The sequence below is a fragment of the Chiloscyllium plagiosum genome, unplaced genomic scaffold (assembly GCF_037043375.1).
Source record: "Chiloscyllium plagiosum isolate Xiang-an unplaced genomic scaffold, Cpla_swu_hap1 HiC_scaffold_19, whole genome shotgun sequence".
NCBI classification, from domain to species: domain Eukaryota; kingdom Metazoa; phylum Chordata; class Chondrichthyes; order Orectolobiformes; family Hemiscylliidae; genus Chiloscyllium; species Chiloscyllium plagiosum.
The window spans coordinates 54,101,576-54,124,164 of NW_028270157.1; the positions used below are offsets into that span (position 1 = coordinate 54,101,576).

The window sequence follows — 22,589 nt, forward strand, 5'->3', positions numbered from 1 at the left end:
CTATATCAGGCAGCTGGACACGCAGCTGCGGGCCCTTAGACAAACTGCGCGCGACCAGCAGGACATTAGGGACCAGACAAAACTGCAACCGCATCTGCCCGCCCAACCCTTTCCCGGCGTTGGGGACAAAGTCCTGGTCAAGGCCGCCCCCGACTGGCCCGGCTTCGCCCCCCGGTGGCTGGGACCGCACGAAATCATCCTCACCAGCGACACTTGCGCCTGTGTCGACATGAAAGGAAAGGGCAAATGGAAACACTGGTCCCAGCTTAAACCCTTCCCTTAAGCCCCAACCGGACAGACTCCCCCCCCCCCCCGCCCCTTGACTTGGCTCTAAACGCCTCCTTTTTCTCCTTACAGCGCGACGGGCGGACCGGTCCGGGGGGGGCCTGCTCCTACACACACTAACCCTACACCCTTGGTAAGGGTGCCCCTCTCTCTCCCTCTCTTCCCACATGCTTCACCGGTGCACCGCTCTCCTCCCTGCTCTCCTCTTCGCCCTACGACTAATGCCTTCTTTCCCCGAGATACATGACAACTTCTACCGCCACGGTGTTGCCTTCAACGCGTCCGACGCCATCTGTATTCCTGCAAGGGACAAGCCCGACGAGATCGACGCATTCTACAACACCTGGCTGGAAGTTCTCCCGGGCGTACAGACACTCTGTTTATTCTGCACGTCGGAGCGTGACCCGCGGCCGACCTGCCTCCGGCGTGCTGAGGCGATGGACTTGGGGGGTTGCATGTTCGTGATAATGTGTTCCATGCCGGAGGACCTCGCCTCTGTCCCGGCCTTTGATGCTTTTACTTTACGGGATCTGTCTGTTTGCGGGTATTATGAGCTCACCAATGCCGCGGTAATCTCCTTGTATTTGTGCTTTCCACCCGCCCCAACCACACCACCCCCGACCACGACTCCCGAGATATTGCCGTGCCCCTCTCTGGGACCGAGGTCTGCGGGGGGACTGGTATTGTGGGATGAGGGAGAGACCCTTTATGACAACGCCCGACACGAGGTCGTACCTGTGCTGGTCAATATATCGGGCATCCAGGTACCGGACTATTGCACAGCACAGGTACGCAACCTATACGCCATGATGGGGAAGGAGGTTATAGAGAGGGCCATAGACACCATGGGGGCAACCCACTACCGGACCGACATACATAACACGCACACACAACGACACAGACGGGATATAGTCAACGATGCTCTCACAGGATTCAACACGGGGACATCCGTAGTAAACTCCCTAGACATCCAGGGCTTTAACGTAAAGATCGAGCAAATAAAAGGGGTAATGAGGGACCTGCTACAGAGGTCTCTCACAAATCAGGCAGACCAGGCACTCCTGGGGGAAGAGGGAGCATACATCCAGCTCGACGGCATTGCAGTCCTGAAAACACACGCCCACACCATTAACCGCCTTATAGACCGGGAAAGAGAAAACACGGCCCATATCCATGAGGGGCAGCTGTGCCATGCGTATGGTAGCCCAGATTCAGCATAATCTTGACCAGGTCCAAAGGGGGGAGGTGCCCGACTGGATCGACAGCGCCAAACTGGCCTCACTCGCGGGGCGCTCCGGGCCGCTCGACAGCCGGACTCTGAAGGGTATGGCCAGAGTATACCCAGTGATTCCCGACTGTGAGGCGACAGGAGTCGGGATTGTCCTCCTGATGCCTGTGGTCACCCCAGGGTCTGGGCCATTTCCCCGTTTCACATTGAGAACATCGGAGTCATACGGGAAAACGCTTCCCTCAAATATCGTTTAGCTCACCACACAGCCATATCTCGAAACGGCGCTGTGTACGGGGTGCCGCTTACAGGCTGCAAGCGGCAGGGGGCAATTACCATCTGCCCTCACCCCTTACAAAGGAGTGAAACAGCGGAATGCGGGTTCAACCGGACACAGGGCTGCATCCTTGAAATCGAACCCACGGGCCCCCACTTCACTAGGGCGGGGTATGGTGGAAGGGGACAGTATTGTGTTTCCACTCTTGAAACCTCATTTTGGTATAACGGACTGCAGTGCCCGACTCCCCAGCACGAGTTCTGCTTCACCCCCAGGCACCCAGTCACGATTGGGCAAGCTCACATCTCAGAGGTCCGACGACGGAACCCCGAGACCATACAAACTACCGACAAATTCAGGGACACCCTCAGGGAATATCAGGAGCCCGAACAAGCCCCCATCCCACATTTGGCCGAGATCTTACGGGAGCTTAGGACCCGGGTAGGACACTCAGTGAAACTGTACCACCAGTTGCAATCACATATAAAGGACCTAGAGGACGACACAGAGACAGCTCTGCAGTCCCAGGGCTGGGCACAGAGGGTGTGGGATTGGGGCCTAAACGTAAACATACATCCCTGGATCCGAATCATCTCGCACACCATTGTAGGCATACAGTTACTGCTGTCTCTGGCCTGGCTCCTGGTGGCGTGTCACTCATGCCGTCAGCACAAGAAACGAAAGGCCAGAAAGACCATGCTCCACGCCATAGACTCCTGGCGGGCGATCAGGCACCACGAGCTCACAGGGCTCGAGTTAATGTAACCATCTCCCGGGACTATCCAAAGGCCCCATGACTGCAGCATGACGGCCGGCGGAATGTACCCGGCAAGGAACCGACTTTCAAGATATCGGCATCGGGGGTGTGGACGTGTCCAACCCCTTGCCGAAAGGGGGGGACTGCAAGCGGGCATCAGAGCCGCCCCGCATTTGCCACGGGACTATGCCTACATCAGTAAAACTATAGGAACTCATTTTGTGTTTTAAACGGCAGCCGCAGCTTAAACCCACAGAATTCAGCAGCTGCCAGTCCGCCCACGTGACCGGGAAATGGGAGCCAGAGGACAGATCAAATCCACACTAGGCCAGACACTAACCATGACTCATAGACCGAAACTCCAGAGCTAATTAATATGGAAACCCATCTCCTAATCAAATCAAGAGACTGACTGAAACACACCCATATTCATCAATACAGAACCATCCTGACACAAAGGACAGGCATCCACCAGACAGGAACGAACAGACTAATACACACCAGCACCCCAAGGGAACAAAGGGGGGTGCTAGCCCCCAGCCCTCACAGAGAGAGACAAGCAGATAGTACCCAGACCTGTTTACATAATCCAATTAGCACCCTATTGTGTGTACACTGCAACTCTCCTGGGACGGCAGGAAACCCACCATTTGCACCTACTCCAGCGAGGATGGGAAACTATCATCCCATTCATACTCAAAATCCTCACATCCTGACAAAGAAATGTATATAATGTGTAGCAGCGTGCGGGAACAGCAGAACAGCCGCGATTCGGACCTCGGTTGGTCTCCGCTGGTGTTACAGTATCAATAAACGTTACCGATTGTTGAACTGCACTCTGGGCTCGGACTGATATCACTTCATCGACGCTAACAGAAGGGTTTAAAGAGATATGGGCCAATAGTTGGCAAATGGGACTAGGTCAGATTGGGATGTCTCGACAGTGCAGACGTGTTAGATCAAAGTTCTGTTTTCAATCAGATTTAGGCCATTCAACCCTTTCGAGCCTGCTCCACCATTCAATAAGATAATGGTTGATCTGGTTGTGGTAACAACCCTACTTTCTTGTATGCCTCTCATTACCTTGATCTATCAAATAAAAAATGTAACTCTGCCTTGAATAAATTCACTGACACAGTATCCACTATGTTCTGAAAACAAAAAGGGAATTCCACAGACAACCTTCAGAAAAAGATTGTCCTGGTCTCCATCTTAATCTTAGAATAGTCGTAATCGTAAAATGTGTCATCCAATTCTGTTGTGCTTAATGTCAATTATTTGGGGTTGTCATTTACTCCTGGCCACTACTGGCATTTCTTTGGAACATCAGCAGAACCCCTCAGACCTTTTCTAGTGTCTGATCGAGCCACCATTCAGTGGAGCTGAGCTGATCCTGGTTAATGGCAGTAAGACCTTGGTGAAAGGGAGGACTGCAGATGCTGGAGATCAGAGTCTAGATTAGAGTGGTGCAGGTCATTCCTGATGAAGGGCTTTTGCCCAAAACGTCGATTTTCCTGCAGTAAGACCTTGGCCTTGCTCTTCTTTTTCTTCCCCTTCCCCCGTGATGGTGGCAAATGCCATGGTTCATGGCAAATGGATCAGGGAAGAGAAGTTACTGGGTTTTGTCTGGGCTGGAGGTCAAAGGGTAAATTGGAGGCTCCCTTTATTGTTTGACTGGCTGTGGGTCCCAATCTGTCAGAGGGGCATGGTGATGGAGCTATGGAACTTGCCTGTGGTGACTTCATGGCCCGATGGATTCTGGTAGAGAGCACACTGGGCTAGAGGTAGGTTTCTGGGCCTATTGGGTGGTGTTGGAAAGTAGAGGTGGCAAGGAGGGTAGAGGAGTCCCAGTAGAGAGTGCACCCTATTGAACAGACATTCCCAACCAGTGGTGTGGCCGAGAGGGTAGAGAAGTCCCACCGGTAGAGAGCACACCTTGGTAGAAGGCTGCTACGGACAGTTCTGGGACAGTATTAAGGGCCATGGGGTGGAGAAGTCCCACTGGCTAAGGACACTTTACTGTTGGTGGTATCCAGGGGTACACAATCTGCGAGATGGCGGATCAGGATTTTAAAGAGTACACTGCAGGTTCCCTTGCTGAGAAATAAAAGACAGACAGACTAGTGCTGACAGAAAAGATGAGAAAAGGGGGTTGGGATCCATCCCAGACAGGAGTACAGCAGTGGAATGGGATTGACAAACAAAAACGAAATAAAGCTTAAAAGATAGGGGTAATATTAGTGTACCAATTAGCAGGCCTAATTGAACAAGTAGGTGCCTCCACTAGCAGGTGGAGGAAAAGCCAAGAACGTATTGAGGAGCTGGAGGATAGGATAAAGGAGCTAGAACAAAGATTAGAAAAAGTACAGGAGGAAAGGGAGACTGACTCTGTCTCCTCCTACAAAACTGTACAGCAACTGCTCCCTCAGCAAAGCAGGAGGTGCAAGGATATAATCTCGTGCCAGTCTCTAGAGGGGGGAACAGAGTTGCAGCCAAAAGCAAACTATAAGCCCTTTACCCCAGAGAAAGGCAACAGATCATGGCCTCCCTGGGCAAGTTTCAGCCCAAAAGCGTAAAACATGAGGTTCTGGGGAGAGTTAGACAGTATATGGGGAGGGCACCAACTACACTTGAGAGATATACACCAGCTGGTCTAGGCAGCCTTCTCAGCAGACAAATGGAGACTGGTAGATGGCAGACCTGAAGGCACAGCATACCAAGACTATGGGGGCGGCAGGGGGTGGACACAAGCTGTTGCCCTTACAGGAGAGATAGATGCCCAGCAGACCCCCTTCGACAATTTTAAGGAAGAGATCCAGCGGGTATTAGGAAGTGTTCCCATGAACTGGTGCAAAATCACGACCACTAAAAAGCTGAAAGGGGAAGGAGCCTCTGAGTATGTGGAACAATCATTTAGGGTAATACCAGCAGTGCTCAGGACAAGCAAACTCAGATCATGGGGACCAGGCATTCATTCAGGCTTTTAGAGATGGGCTCTCTAGCACCCATCAATCCATCCTGAAAATGGGAGTGATAATGTCCCAAAATTACGATGACCTGGTAGAGTGGGCTAGCGGGGTTCAGGAGGCTGAAGCTCCCGCAATAAAAACCAAAATCTGACAGAGCAAACTACCAGAATGGAGGCAAAGGCAGAACCAAACTATCCTGCCATAACTGTGGCCGACAGGGACACTTTGCCAGAGACTGTAGGGCCCCACAGGCAGGTAATAGGACAAGGAACAGCATAAAATACTGCAGCCACTGCAATACAGCAGGGCATACAGTGTGCTGGGAAAAACATGGGGGAATCCCCAAACAACACCTGGAACACTGCGGAATGCCAGGACTCCAGAGATCCACAGAGCTGACAATCAGCTGCCCTCACTCATAATAGTTAGGGATACAGGATATAACCCAACCGAAGGAATTCTGGATACAGGGGAACCACACAATTGCGGAGACATCGATGGGGATGAAGATAAGGGTAGGGTAAAGGATATCCCCCCCCCAGACACAGCCGAGGACACCCTCTTCACGGATGGGTCACGGAAATATATAGCTGGGTCACCCTGCACAGGATGGGCCGTGGTAAACAATAAACTCGAGACCGTTATGTCAGGAAGTCAGTCCACAAAAGTAGCAGAGATAGTAGCGCTAACCAAAGCACTTGAGCTGTCAAAGGTGAGAATTGTGAACATTAACACAGACAGCCAATATGCCTTCAGAGTTATACACGACTACATGGTTACATGGGGGAGAAGACAGTTCACCACAGCTGGGGTAATCCCCATCAAATACCAGTTAAGAATCCAAGCAATGCTGAGCACCAGCAAGCTACCAAAAAAAGCTGCAGTAATAAAAATCAAAGCGCACCCAAAGGAGCCAGGGAAAGATAGTCCAGGCTGACTGAAATTTAAAGGGAACCAAGCTGCAGACAGAGCAGCCCAGCCCTTAGAGCAGGAAACCACTGACAATAGCAACAATAGAACTAGTGGAAGATGCTACTCACATACAGTACCTACAGGAGGACACCCCGCATGCAGAGAGGCAGAGATGGGGAATGCAGGGAGCACTTAAAGGGGAGCACGGTATCTGGAGACAAGCGGACAAGGTGGTAGCACCAGCATGCAGACAAAACACTTTGATCGAACTGTATCACGTACAGGCAGGGAAGCTATGATAGCAAGTCTAGGGAGAGTGGTGGTGGAAGGGAACGAGAAGAGATATAGTCAAACACTGCCGCGGGTGCATGGTTGGCGCACAGCACAACCCAGGTAGACAAAAGGCCTACCTCTATATGTGAATTGTGTGGTCTGTGGGAGATCTCAGAAGTCACCTCGACCACAAAGGGGGGAGTGAAGTGGGAGTTGACACTGGGCATGCTGACAGAGCACACAGACACAAGATGGCTGCTGAGCCATAAATTGGTCACTTAGCATACAAGATGGCTGCTGAGCCATTACATTAATGCAGCAAAGCATACACAGATACTGCCTGAGACTAAGAGGATACCAGCACAACAGACAAAGCATAGATGATTAGTTTAAGGCAGGTGGGGGAAAGAATACACACCAGTAACATCTACTGCCCGCCGAAGTGTCTGAGTCAAGCCACCACCTTCAATAGAAATGTTAACTACCTGAGACTGCTTGTATACAAGTGTTAAAACTTCAGATCTGCAGTAATGGAAAATTATCTTCCTTCTCAGGGAGAACGATCACGACCACTGAAACTGACAATGATTTTGTAATGTTTTCTGCAAACAAACTATGCTGTACAAAGACTCGTTACCTGAACTATTGTACCACAAAATGTAGAAAATATCATGACATGCTCGGAGGCTGAGAGGAGGCTCGCAGCTGACAGCCGTGCTGATGAATATCTCTCTCTCTCTCTCTCTCTCTCCCCCGGAGCTCCGGTTTCTTTGTACAATAAACTGTCGGTGAATTCCGATTCTGACTCCGAGACTAGTGATTTTCCCCACAACAGTACTGTACTAAACAACATTAAAATAACTGTCATAATGCTAAATAAGATTTTCAGTTTTAATAACCTAACAACATTAAATGTGGATTCCCTCAATTAATTTAAGTGCTCTAATGTTCCTCAAAATCAAATAATTCAGTGAACCTTTTTCATGAAGCAGATTAACTTTTGATTCTGGCACAATGTTTGTAGTTTCCACGATAAAAACTGAACCACAATTTTTCTGTCACCCCGAAAATGACCTGCTTCACATTGACAAAAGCTGAAATTTTTGCTTTGGTGCTTAAAACACATTCATTTGTCAGTACTTCTGCTTTACCTGGTTGATTTTCAGCAAAGCTCCACGTTTGGGGAGGATCGCTGAATTTCGCGTGTCAACAGTCATGGTATGCTGTGAAAAAGAAAAATGTTGATAAGTATTCAGACAGTAACAAAATTCCCAGAACACACAACTAATGTCAATGCATTTCCAATATGCCTTTGCAAAAAAAAATTGTAGTGAACTTTATCAATTAGAAGTCCAATTAAAAGGAACTGCAGCTATACAGACTTGTCATTCAATTCATTGCTATTTGTGTGATGATGACTGGACAAGATGGCTGTTTTATTTTATCCACAAGTCATTGCCCTTCCAAGTAATGAAGTGTTAAGTACTTGAAGATGTTTTGATAGCAAAGCATGACACTATGGTTCATTTGATCATTGATCTGGTTTCAGCTAAAGTTCACAATCACAAAAATCCAATTCAGAAAAGATTGTATTATAAACAAATAATTTTATTAAAAATCTTCAGAAGCACTAGCTGTATTCTATTTATTGCTCCTCTGTAGAATTAACCCTGAATAGTTTACATATAGTTTTGACAGGAATATCTGAATTTCAGTAGAATAACTATGTCCACGGATGAATCTTTAGGAATTAAAGCACACAGCCAATTTAGAGGTCTAGTTCACTGAACTGTATTCTATGCTTTAGTTTTATCACTGGTTTAAATTCTGCTAACTACATTAGGCTGGCACAATGGCTCAGTGGTTAGCACTGTTACCTCAAAGCACCAGGGACCCAGATTCAATTTCAGCCTTGGGTGACTGTCTGCGTGAAGTTTGCACATTCTCTCATCTGGGCATTCCAGTTTCCTCCCATAGCCCAAAGATGTGCAGGTTAGATGGATCGACCATGCTAATTTGCCCCATAGAGTCCAGGGTTGTGCAGGCTAGGTGGGTAGCTATGGTAAAAGTGGGGTTGCAAGGATAGAGGGCATGGGATGCTCTTTGGAGGGTCAGTGCAGAGTGGCCAAGTGGCCTTTATCTACACTGTTGGGTTTCTATCAATTCATTTCACTCAAGTATCCTGAAAGCCATTTCTTCGAACTAATTTTGAAATTTTTTTATGAGATTGAGGTTAGAGCTCAGTATTTACTGGGGGATTTGAGGGGGTGGGGAGAAGAGAGGGAGGTGGAAAAAAGCATGTCTTTTTTTCAACACAAAAGGATGGAAACAAGCACGACAAAGAAATGTTTGCAAAACTTTGTGTCAGTGGGATAAATGAATTTCAGGATCTAGGTTAGAATGGTGCTGGAAAAGCACAGCAAATCAGGCAGCATCCGAGCAGTAAAATCGACGTTTCGGGCAAAAGCCCTTCATCAGGAATACAGGCAGAGAGCCTGAAGGGTGGAGAGATTAAGGAGAGGAGGGTCATTTCCTCATTTCCCCTTCCCCCACCTCACCTTAGTTCCAAACTTCCACACATCACTGTCTCCATGACTTGTCCTACCTGCCTATCTCCTTTTCCACCTATCCACTCCACCCTCCCCCCTGACCTATCATCTTCATCCCTCCCCCACCCACCTATTGTACTCTATGCTACTTTTTCCCTCACCCTCCTCTCACTTATCTCTCCACCTTTCAGGCTCTCTGCCTGTATTCCTGATGAAGGGCTTTTGCCTGAAACGTTGATTTTATCGCTCCTCGGATGCTGCCTGAACCGCTGTGCTTTTCCAGACCATTCTAATCTAGACTCTGGTTTCCAGCATCTGCAGTAATTGAAATTCATTTAGGTAAAAACAATCAAGCTTGGACTGCCATTATTACAATTTCAGCAAATGAGATAGCTGGACTTCAAAGTCACAGGGGATATACCCTTTTCAGAAGGTACTGACTGCTTTATTGTTTGACAAAAATAAAATGCGGTATTGTATCGTAAAAAACCAAGGCTGGGTATTACCAACATGAATGCAAAATAGTTGTTAATATGCAGCAGAAAAATCAAGATTACAAAATGGGAAGTCATCTTTAAGTTTAAGCATTTTAAATCTGTAAATAAGGCTGATTAACCTCCTTTAGAGCCACAACACAATTGCAGTAATTGAAGCTTTACCGAAATCGAAGATTTGAGAGAATGTCCGCTTTCTTCCCGAACAGAAAAAGATGCTGTGCGAGACAATGAGCTCAACTCCCTCCAAACTCCCTCCCATTTCAGTGCATGATGTGTTTTCCAGATTGGAAACTGCAATGAGAAGAGAGATCTTTCCATCAGTACCTGAAGAATATTACATTACAGTTGTAAAGCAAAAATAATTATTCTGCATTGCCCTGGTTCTAAAAAATACTCTCAGCGCAAATAGTTTCTCTATATAAATGTTCTGAACGATACATGTTCAAGATCGCAGATATCTATTGTTCAGAAAATAACTGTTCAAACCTAATGCGCAAAGAAATCAATCAGTTTATAAGTCTCTATCACCTGCTATAGTATACAGAAAACAGGCGCAATACTTTCTTTTGTTTATGAAAAGAATCTGCCATGATAATTCAATAGGAAAAGCTTCCCATTGATATAGAGACACAGTACTATGAAACAGCTCTTGAAAGTAGTCTCTACTTCAAAATACAGGCTTATGATTGTGATTAAATTTACACGAATATTCTCCGTAGTTTCCATACCAAGATGTTTGTATTTAAATATTGTACTGCAGTACCTCTAATCTTAAAATTGAAACTTATTCCACCTCTTCACCACTTCCTTTCAAGCATGCTAACACAATCATATTGATGCTGATAAAAATCTATTTACCAACAGAAATTATACATCATGCATCATTACAAATAAACAGCATCACTAAGATTATAAATTAAAACAATTAAATAAAAAAAGTACTTCACACATACATTGTATTCAGTTGAAACGCCTCTATCAGTTTCACGAAGAGAGCTCCAAGGAAACTGTCCAGTTACCTTATACAAATTGACAGAAAAACTGAGGAAAAAGATACAGACATACTTAAATTGATAAGCATGTTTTTGTTCATATCACAAAAAATTTGCTTTGTTTTGATACAAATACTGCAGTTTCATTACCTTCAAACTGATATTTTTTCCGATCTTAATTATATAGTTCACCTCAGCAAGCAGAGAGCAGTACCTCATTAAATCACAGGAAATCTCCAAATCCCTCAGCTTAATTCTTATCTTTTACAAAGCACTATCACCATGAATTTTATTACTTGCAGCCTAAATGGATGTGAGTGTATTTATGATTTCTTAAAAACACCAAAAGTGATAATACAACTTTGCATGCATTGAAGCAAATGGACAACTAGTTAACTAATTATTATAGCAAAAAGTACAAAGAATTATTTATTTCCAAATGAACAGATGCTGAATTTGTCTGCACGGAAATGGTCAAAGCATTAGATTTCTTTATTTTTGTAAAAAGGGTCTAATTCTAACTGCCTTTATTCCTAGATGAGAAAAAGCTATTGGAGCTAAATTTGCAGACAACACAAAGACAGGTTGGAAAGTATGTGTGACAACATCTTAAAGTTGCATATCAATGCAGATAGCTTGAATCAGTGTGCAAAAATCTGGCAGATGGAGTCTAATGGGGGAAAAAATGAAGAATTTGTTTACATTGTCAGGAAAAAGCAGAGTGTCACCTAAACTGAGAACGTCTACAGAATTCAGAGGTGCAGGGGGACCAATGAATGGTGTCCAATTGCAGAATCACATCTAATGTTTGACACTATTGGGATTACAAATGGATCTTGATTAAATGGGTCAGTGGACTGAAAAATAGCAAATGGAGTTCAATCTGGATAAATGTGAGGAATTATATTTTGGTACAACAAACAAGGGTAGGGCTTATACAATTAACGGTAGGGCCTTGGATAGTGTTGTAGAACACAAGTACTTCGGGGTGCAGGTACATAATTCTTTAAAGTTTGCATCACATGTAGACAGGATGGTTAAAAGAGGCATTGGCTCACTTGCTTCATTGCTCAGTCCCCTGAGTATAGGAGTTGGGAAGTCAATTTAAGGTTGTACTGGATACTGGTGAGGTCTCATCTGGAACACTGTGTCCAGTTCTGCTGACCCAGTTATAGGAAGGATATTATTAAGCTGGAGAAGGTTCAGAAGAGATGTATCAGGATGTTGCCAGATATAGATGGTTTGAGTTATAAAGAAAGGCTGGATAGACTGAGATCTTCTTTTCAATGGATTGTACGAGATTGAGAGGCGACCTTATCGAAGTTTATAAAATAATGAGGGATTTACATAGAGCTAATGGCAGTTGTCTCTTCAAGACTAGGAGGCACATTTTTAAGATGAGAGGACAGATTTAAAAAGACCTGAGGGGCAAATGTTTTACACGGAGGGCGATTCGCATGTGGAATGAACGTCCTGAGGAAGTGGTGGACGTGAGTTTATTTGCAATGTTTAAAAGACATTTGGATGGATACATGAATAGGAAAGGTTTGGAGGGATAAGGGTCAGGAGCAAGTAGGTGGGACTAGTTAGTTTGGGATTATGTTCAGCCTGGACTGGTTAGACCGAAGGGTCTGTTTCCATGATTAGTCTATGACTATTGATAGGACTTATGCAAGCAAGCATGGCTGGTTTGATATCATCAGTGCTTGTTCCAAACACTGAAGGATATGCTTTTTGAGATGATCTGTTGGTCTTTGGGATGTACATCCTACATACCAAGCATCAACACTTACTAGATACTCTGGATAGTGAGAAGAATTTCACTTTTTATGTTTGTCAGTTGGGCTGTCAGTTTGACACGTTTACTTGATGCTACATATATTAATACACAAGAACCTGTTCACTGCAGACAGAAAGAACATGTACATGTATATATAAACTCAACAAAATAAGTGACAGCTACTTGCTAGTTCATTTGTTAGAACAATGCCTTGTCCAATCAGTGTCCACCTGGCTGGTTTGAAATATGAAAACAATGCATGGCAGTTAACTGTCAATCATTATTAATAGGTGCATTCTTCATGACAATGTCTCCACCAAAATCCTATCACCAATCAGCCCTATCCTATCATACAACGTGAGGTTGGTTTTCCCCCAAATTGATCTAAAGAGTGCCAGATGAAAATCTTCAACAAAGTGTCTTTTTTAGCAATATGCAGTCATAATAGTTAATTTTCTTGCCAGACAGATGCACTGGGAGTACCGAACATTAATTACACTATTAACAAGATACTTAAGGCTTGACTTAACTTTCTGTGGCAACTTGACTTCATACAAGAAATTCATGTCACTCAACACATTTGAATAAAAAGTTAAACCATGAGATCCTGCTTTTGCAAAGCTGATACACAGCTACACCCACTCCTGACAGCAACCTGTCAACTTACATGTTTAATTGTGTACCTAACCCTGGCAGAATTTGTGTGGCATTTGCATTAAAATAATGACAAGCACCATCAGCCTACCCATAGTTTTCACAAATTAAGACAAATATTTGCATAATGAAATTTATATTTTGTACTTCCCAAATCCTTGCCCAAGATATGGAGCTTGATGAGAGAGGTGGAGGTTGCATTTCTGTGTAGTATTTATCAAAAACCCAAATTATTCTTGTGAAGCACAAAATGAAATGTTCATCGCCTTTGGAAAATATTCAGATTAATAGTTATTATTTGAAAAATAATTTGAGTACTATGTGCAGTTCTAGAATTCACATTATGGGAGTGATGCTTCTGTACTGGACAGCATATAAAGGAGACTGAGATAAGTAAAATTATTAGGAGCATAGATAGGGTAGACAGTAAGGACCCTTTCTTCTTGCAGGAAGGATCAATGACAAGGGTGACATACATTTAAGGTACAGGACAGTAAGTTAGAGGGGAAAGAAAGACCTACCCAGAGGGTGGTGGGAATCTGGAACTCACTGCTTCCAAGAATGGTAAAGGCAGAAATCCTCATAACATTTAAGAAATATTTAGTTGTGCACTTTAATATTAAGGCATACAAGACTATAGGCCAAGTGCTGAATAACTTGGTGCTTGATTTTGACCCAGGCAATCTCAATGGCCCAAACAGTCTTTTCTTGTGCTGTGGACCTCTATATATCTAATGATTTTGTGGAGACATTAGATATGGCACAAACATGCAACAAGATCATAACTTCCTACTGATCTTTTTCATATGGTGGAAAAGCATGGACTAAAGTGCTTACTTTTTGTCAAAGTTACCGGGCTGTGGTTTAAAGTATGAGAGGCCATAAGAGGTCTCTTTTGTTCCATAGGAGAATTGGAAAGTTATTTTTTCTGCTCGACCGAATAGATTGGGCAGCTTTAGACCCAAAACCTATATGGAAAAAGAAAAGAGAGAAGTTGTAAAATGAAATTGCAGCTGTAGTCTTTACAACTAATGCAATTATAAAAACTATCTTACCATACTTCCTTCATTATTGCCAACCATAGTGTTGTAGCTCCCAGTCAATCGTCTCATTTCCTTTACTTCAAAAATCACGTCCAATCCTTCAGCCAATGCCTCCTCACCTTTAATATCAACAAAACGTATCAAACGTAAACAAACATCAGAAAGCTCTGCAGCACCATTGGTCAAAGCACAAAACAGGTCAAAGCAAAATATGTTTAACACAGAGCTTCTGAGCTCAAACAACCACTTCATGGGTTCTTAATAAGCATCAAATTTAACTTCACTGGGAGGGAAGGAACACATTCTCCACCAGTAGTTGCACAGCTTATTAAGGATTTGTAGTGGTAAGAGTGGAAACAAGTTATTTGCTTCCCTTTTATATGTATCGAAGACAATGTAGTAGCCAGATACAGGGGTTACTGGGCCCAGTATAGAACGTTAATGTGTCTGAAATACTGAATAAATGATACAGGTGAAAGACAGGGTTATTTTGATCACCAGATGTTTTACTAATCTAATCACAGATTCTTTTGAAAAAAAAAGCAAAGGCTGAATTGGAGGGGTGGCAAAAACAAAAGAAAAATATTTAAAGGAGACACCCTTCATAGACTTCTCAGGAATACTATTAAACTGCACTCAACTATGCCAGGAACTGCTAGGTGGTAGAAGGTTAGAGTATGTACATCTTGAAAATTACCCTGGGCAGTATCAATAAGGACTTCTACATTTCTGAAAATTCCCAGGCGAAGTAAGCGTTCACGAGCTTCATGGGACTTCTTCATCACCTTTTTAAAAAAGATAGGAAAAAAATTAATATTTCATCAACTTTGCAATGAAACAGCTCTTACAGTGACAAAAGTATTATCAAAGTATGAAATTTAAATTTTATAGTGCTCCTTGCTAAACACAGCCTTGCTAAGTTTTGCTTCTAATCCATGCAATGTTTGCCAGGTAATTTAAGGGGAAAAGTTTTAATTGTATGACAAAAGTAACGTTTGAGGAGGACACATACTGCTGTCAAGAAAACGTAGATTCAAAAAAACTGTTTTGCCTAAGTGACTGTTAAAAAAACAGAATAATAGCAAAGTCGATTCCATAACTTAATAACCAATAAAGTTAATAATAGTGGAGCAAACAAACAGCTGCAGAGGTCAATCTCACTTATCAGTTCAAATTTAAGCTAAAGTACTGAATTGGGTTGATTCTGTTCCCCTTGACCTTGAAAATCTCTTGCTGACTTATTACGGGTGACAACACTGCACAGTGCATGAAGCACAGGCATTCCCCAACTCAGAACATACACTATGACATTGGTCTGAAACCTTAACTCAGTGTTTTGTATTTTTTTAAAAAAGGCTCATGACCAGACCTCATAACCATCATATTCTCTATAACATTTAACCAAAATCTTTGAATATTCTTCTACTCAACACATAGTTTATGGGTGTGCAGCACACTGAAAATGGTTCTATCTAGCAGACTGGACACAACATATAGGGCAAAACTGTGCCTGCTTGGAAAAGGAATGGGAATAACAACATAAATTTAAAGTGACCTGTAAAAGAAGAAAAGGTGATAAGAGAAAAAATACCTTTTCGGTGAGCGAATTGTTAGGATGTGGAATGTACTGTCTGGAATTGTGATGAAGGCAGGTTCAATAGAGGCCTTGCAAAGTTTTGCTTCTACCTGGCAAATACTGCATGGATTAACGTAAGGGGGAAAGTTTTAAATGTATGGGGAAAAAAATAGGAGATTTGGTACCAGAGAATAATGCCCATGTGATTTGCTAAGCACAATAAGTCAAATGGCCTTCTTCTGCACCACAGACTTCAGTGATTCCAATACAATTGCATTACTTCAGTACATCATACTATGTACTAAATAAACTTATTAATATAAACTTATATTTGTATAAATTCTAATCATATGGCTCAGTTCAGGTGTCAGTCTTGGCTTGGTGTTAACGCACTTCTGAGAGTCATAAGATTGTTGTGGTTCTGTTCGCCGAGCTGGGAAATTGTGTTGCAGACGTTTCGTCCCCTGTCTAGGTGACATCCTCAGTACTTGGGAGCCTCCTGTGAAGCGCTTCTGTGATGTTTTCTCCGGCATTTATAATGGTTTGAATCTGCCGCTTCCGGTTGTCATTGTATTCGCCAAAAACGGATACCCACGCAATTTCATCAACAGATGTCTAAGGGAAAGACAATGGAACGAGGACATGCCGCAACCCAAAGGACTAGCCACACTACCATACATCAAGAACATTTCCGAACTGACAGCCAGACTACTGCGACCACTAGGACTCATAACAGCACACAAACCAACAGCCACACTCAGACAACAACTCACCAGAACGAAAGACCAGATACCCAGCATGAGCAAAACTAATGTAGTGTACAAAATCCCATGCAAGGACTGCACAAAACACTACATAGGACAAACAGGAAGACAGCTAACGATCCGCATTCATGAACACCAACTAGCCACGAAACGAAACAACCAGCTATCCTTAGTAGCCACACACGCAGATGACAAGCAACATGAATTCGACTGGGACAACACTACTATTATAGGACAAGCCAAACAGAGAATAGCCAGGGAATTCCTAGAGGCATGGCACACATCCACAGATTGAATCAATAAGCACATCAACCTGGACCCAATATACCGACCACTGCAACGGACAGCTGGAACTGACAACCGGAAGCAGCAGATTCAAACCACTATAAATGCCGGAGGAAACATCACAGAAGCGCTTCACAGGAGGCTCCCAAGCACTGAGGATGTCACCTAGACAGGGAATGAAACATCTGCAACACAAATTCCCAGCTCGGCGAACAGAACCACAACAACGAGCACCCGAGCTACAAATCTTCTCACAAACTTTGAGTCATAAGATTATTCTGTTAATCATAACTAGAGATTCAATTGTATAATCGTGGTTTATACTTCAGTTCAATACAACTAAAGGAGAACGGCACCACCAGCCTTAAGAAAAGACATTAAAATCCAATCCTTGCCTATTGCACACATAGTACTGCTTTGACAAGAGCAGTGAGTTCTTGTCATATTCAGGTCAATATTTAATTTCACAAGCATTGGTCACTCATTTAACTGGTGTTCCTAGGAACTTACTGTGCACACATTTGCAGCTGCATTTACACCAGTAAAACTTTAAAAGTAATTACTTGATGGAAAAATGGGGAAGATAAAGCTAAATTCATCACAATCGTTAATCTCTAATACATTAATTATAAAATACACAAAATCTCATTTTGACTCAAATGTTTTGTTGAGAACCACTAATTTAAAAAAATAATTTAAACATTATCTACAGTGACTGTTCATAAATTTTCACTGATTTTAAATCACCTTAGAAGCAAACACCTTAAAGCTGTACTAGTACCAACCACATTTACTCTGTGGTTTCCTGCCTTAAAAATGAATCAAAAGCACAGGAAAAGTATTGTAATTTACATTGTTGGTCATTCATTTTGTTAATGTCTATTTAAAATGGATCAGAAAGGTAATTAAGACCCCATGTTTCGACAATCTAATATCCTGTTTCTACAAAGTATAATGCCTCAAAATATTACTTTGTACTTTAATCTAATCAGCTGAGATTACTAAAATCAGGATAGAAAGAATTCAAGGGGAAGACAAATTGCATTACAAGTCTGTATGAAACATACATGTCAAGATTAGAGTGGTACTGGAAAAGCACTGCAGGTCAGGCAGCATTCATCAGCAGAAAAATCAACGTTTCGGGCAAAGGCCCTTTCGTCAGGATGCTGCCTGATCTGCAGTATTTTCCCAACACCACTCTAATCTTGACTCTAAACTCCAGCAACTGCAGTATCCACTTCTACCTATGAAACATACATAGTCTACTTTAATGAGACAGAATCTTTTCGACTTGGTTGGAACATCAGTTTATTACATTCTTGTTAATAGCATTGTCCAATGATAATCATTCTATTAGGAGAAAGTGAGGTCTGCAGATGCTGGAGATCAGAGCTGGAAATGTGTTGCTGGAAAAGCGCAGCAGGTCAGGCAGCATCCAGGGAACAGGAGAATCGACGTTTCGGGCATAAGCCCTTCTTCAGGAATGAGGAAAGTTTGTCCAGCAGGCTAAGATAAAAGGTAGGGAGGAGGGACTTGGGGGAGGGGCGTTGGAAATGTGATAGGTGGAAAGAGGTCAAGGTGAGGGTGAAAGGTCAGACTGGGGTGGGGGCGGAGAGGTCGGGAAGAAGATTGCAGGTTAGGAAGGCGGTGCAGAATTCGATGGATTTGACTGAGACAGGGTGGGGGGAGGGGAAATGAGGAAACTGGTGAAATCCGAGTTCATCCCTTGTGGTTGGAGGGTTCCTAGGCGGAAGATGAGGCGTTCTTCCTCCAACCGTCGTTTTGTTGTGGTCTGACGATGGAGGAGTCCAAAGACCTGCATATCCTTGGTGGAGTGGGAGGGGGAATTGAAATGTTGAGCTACAGGGTGGTTGGGTTGGTTGGTCCGGGTGTCCCAGAGGTGTTCTCTGAAATGCTCCGCAAGTAGCCGGCCTGTCTCCCCAATATAGAGGAGGCCACATCGGGTGCAGGGGATGCAATAGATGATGAGTGTGGAGGTGCAGGTGAATCTGTGGCGGATATGGAAGTTTCCTTTGGGGCCTTGGAGGGAGGTGAGGGGGGAGGTGTGGGCGCAAGTCTTGCACCTCCTGCGGTTGCAGGGGAAGGTGCCGGGAGTGGAGGTTGGGTTGGTGGGGGGTGTGGATCTGACGAGGGAGTCACGGAGGGAGTGGTCTTTACGGAATGCTGATAGGGGAGGGGAGGGAAATATATCCTTGGTGGTGGGGTCCGTTTGGAGGTAGCGGAAATGACGGCGGATGATGCGCTGTACATAGAGATTGGTGGGGTGGTAGGTGAGGACCAGTGGGGTTCTGTCCTGGTGGCGGTTGGAGGGGCGGGGCTCAAGGGCGGAGGAGCAGGAAGTGGAAGAGATGCGGTGGAGGGCATCGTCGACCACCTCGGGGGGGAAATTGCGGTCCTTGAAGAAGGAGGCCATCTGGGTTGTGCGTTTTTGGAACTGGTCCTCCTGGGAGCAGATGCGGCGGAGTCGAAGGAATTGGGAGAATGGGATGGCGTTTTTACAGGGGGCAGGATGGGAGGAGGTGTAGTCCAGGTAACTGTGGGAGTCGGTCGGTTTGTAGTAGATGTCGTGTTGATTCGGTCGCCTGAGATAGAAATAGAAAGGTCGAGGAAGGGGAGGGAGGAATCTGAGACTGTCCAGGTGAATTTGAGGTCGGGGTGGAAGGTGTTGGTGAAGTGGATGAACTGTTCAACCTCCTCGTGGGAGCACGAGGCGGCGCCGATACAGTCATCGATGTAGCGGAGGAAAAGGTAGGGGATGGGGCCAGTGTAGTTGCGGAAGATGGATTGTTCCACATATCCTACGAAGAGGCAGGCATAGCTGGGGCCCATGCGGGTGCCCATGGCTACTCCTTTCGTTTGGAGGAAGTGGAAGGATTGTAAAGAGAAGTTGTTCAGGGTGAGGACCAGTTCAGTCAGTCGAAGGAGGGTGTCAGTGGAAGGGTACTGGTCGGTACGGCGGGAAAGAAAGAAGCGGAGGGCTTTGACTCCTTCGTGATGGGGGATGGAGGTGTACAGGGACTGGATGTCCATGGTGAAAATAAGGCGTTGGGGACCGGGGAAGCGAAAATCATGGAGCAGGTGGAGGGCATGGGTGGTGTCCCGAACGTAGGTGGGGAGTTCTTGGACTAAGGGGGACAGGACGGTGTCAAGGTATGCGGAGATGAGTTCGGTGGGGCAGGAGCAGGCGGAGACAAACCTTCGTGATGGGGGATGGAGGTGTACAGGGACTGGATGTCCATGGTGAAAATAAGGCGTTGGGGACTGGGGAAGCGAAAATCTTCCTTCGTAATCATTCTATTAGCAGATTGGTTTCTATAACAATGACATTAGGACAGTTGCTCTTCATCTTTATTAACGAAACAGATGACTGCATTGAGAGAAACTATCACAAGACAGAAGATTTGAAAGAGGGCTAGGGCTTTGGATTAGAAAAACAAATGATTATTTGGAAGAATGGGCAGACACAGAATGTAAAATATGAATCACCTTGCAGGGCTGGGAATTTACAGCTGTTGAGCAGGAGAAAAGTTAAAATTGTACATGAAAGAAATAGCTCAACAGTATCTCGAAGCCATAGTGAAGACAAACATAGTCCAATGATATTTTATGCACTTCTTGTGTCTTATGCATTCTTCTCCATTAATTAGCCCTGGGATTTTCCTCCCAATTGAAATGCAAATTATTTCTCCTACAATTTGACTAACATGTTTATGGAATGGGCCCTGGAACACTCTAATACTGTTGTAAATTTGTTCTACTAGCTTTTTTATATATACTTACCTCAATGAGGTTTTTAGCTTTGAATACATCAGCAATTTCATATATTAGGAGATCATCTTTAGTTCTGCTAATTCCATCAATGTGCACGTGCTGAACTACCACCTAGAATGGGAAAAAGAGTTTATGACCTGACAAGTATTTCAAATTGAGAATTCTTCTAAACTTAAAATAGGCATGTATAAATTCAACTTTAAAAAGCTAATTCCCTCGAGCAGAACCCAAACATGACGTACAATAAAATTTATTTAATAGGGCTTAGCAAGAAAAAAAAGACCAAGGATTAACCAAGAAATCCAATCAGACAGTCTTGACTAAATTCAGGAATTTAGAACGTATCAGTGGATTGGAAAGAATGACGTTCTCTAAGTGATTTAACATGTATTTAATATTGATACATGTGCCAGTAATAATACCCAGTACTGAAACCAAATTAAATTAAATCACTGTTACCAGATACTCAACTGAGCAATGTGAATACCTGTCATATACTACAGTTAAAATTTGATTGGCTGGATCTGATAGCAGTGGCAACAATGGTGGAAGGTGCATGGGGTTCTCTGAACACATACAGTCTTCCCCATTTCTGGGTCAAAACAAGGAAACTCCACATTACACTTTGAATGTTACAATATACAGCTTCGCGAATGGAGAAAATGACAAGTCATTAAGAAGTCCCATATACAGATTATCAACACAATAACAGAAGTCAAAAAGTGATTAGAAGTCAGTCGGATAGTTAAAGAGTTTGAGCTAAAGTTTTAAAGTACACGTGAAATTCAGACAGTTTCTTCCATTTTAAGACATAATCTTGGGTTCTTCAAGCAGAATCAATACAGTATTATAGCTGGGAAACTCTATATTTAAACCACATATTTCTGCTTTGTTAATCACAACCTAGCTGCATGGTTTTGATGTAAGATCTGATGCTAAAGAGATACTGTTTAAAAGGAGGCTTCTGACCTAGATTTGAAATTTATACTAACTGTCAATTCAGATACATAGTTCTGCATACTTTAAGTACTACAATTCTGAACAATTAGAATACAAGTTCGTTCAACATTGTTATAGTCATGCATAAGTAAATAAATTCATGTAAAAAAGTGCAAATATGAGAATGAGGACAGAGCAATTCCAAAAGGGGATTTAGAATAAAAATAAAGATCGGCAAACAGTGGAACTTTGTACCAAACAGAAAAGGCTGAAAGTTATGATACTCCAAATGTATAGCTCATTGCCTGAAACACATTAGAAAATCTGATGAAGTGATGAGCAAGAGGGAAAACAACTCCTTCTGAAACAAACACCGGAATTAATTCCATGCTGCATCAGTATTCGCTTCCAGAATAAAACCATACAATGTAGGAGCAGAAGTAAGCCATTTGGTAGATCGAGTCTGCTCCACCATTCAATGAGATCATGGCTCATCTGATAATCCTCAACTCAACTTTTCTGCCTTTTCCCAACAACCCTTGATTCCTTTACTGATTAAAAATCCCTTTATGTCAGCCTCAACTGACCTAATGTTTCAGTCTCAAAAGTCATCTAAGATCAAGAATTCTACAGATTCACTAAGCTCTGCAAGAAGAACTTCCCTCTCAACTGTGTCTTAAAAGTGCGATCCCTTTTTCTGAGATTGTGCCTTCTGATCCCAGATTGCGATTCATGGACAAGGACTCCCAAATTCCTCCGCTCTTTTACGTTTTACAGTGTTTTTCAATTCAAATAATATTCAGTTCCTCTATTCTTCCTGACAAAGTACCTAGCCTCACATTTCCCCATACAATATTCCAACTGTCAAGTTTTTTGCCCACTCATTGAACATGTCTACAGCCCTTTGCGGACTGTGTCACCCTCACCACTTGCCTTCCAACCTATCTTTGTGTCATCCACAAAGTTAGCGAGAGTACATTTACTTCTCTCATTCAAATCACTGATATATATTTTAAA

At 43.6% G+C, this 22,589-nt stretch overlaps 1 protein-coding gene across 2 annotated transcripts in view; it reads right to left on the minus strand.

Annotated features, from left to right (window-relative positions):
• The window catches only part of LOC122559551 (sorting and assembly machinery component 50 homolog), a 46,765-nt gene that overhangs the window by 17,266 nt on the left and 6,910 nt on the right, over window positions 1-22,589 (minus strand). Inside the window, exons 3-9 of one of the 2 annotated variants that reach the window (XM_043709206.2) lie at window positions 20,643-20,744; window positions 14,914-15,001; window positions 14,229-14,335; window positions 14,011-14,141; window positions 10,701-10,788; window positions 9,910-10,038; window positions 7,853-7,924 (exon numbers count right to left, since the gene is read on the minus strand). In XM_043709206.2, coding sequence (XP_043565141.1) covers window positions 7,853-7,924; window positions 9,910-10,038; window positions 10,701-10,788; window positions 14,011-14,141; window positions 14,229-14,335; window positions 14,914-15,001; window positions 20,643-20,744 — 717 coding nt within the window. The remainder of the gene's footprint in view (window positions 1-7,852; window positions 7,925-9,909; window positions 10,039-10,700; window positions 10,789-14,010; window positions 14,142-14,228; window positions 14,336-14,913; window positions 15,002-20,642; window positions 20,745-22,589) is intronic. The other variant, XM_087997398.1, reaches the window with a different exon arrangement.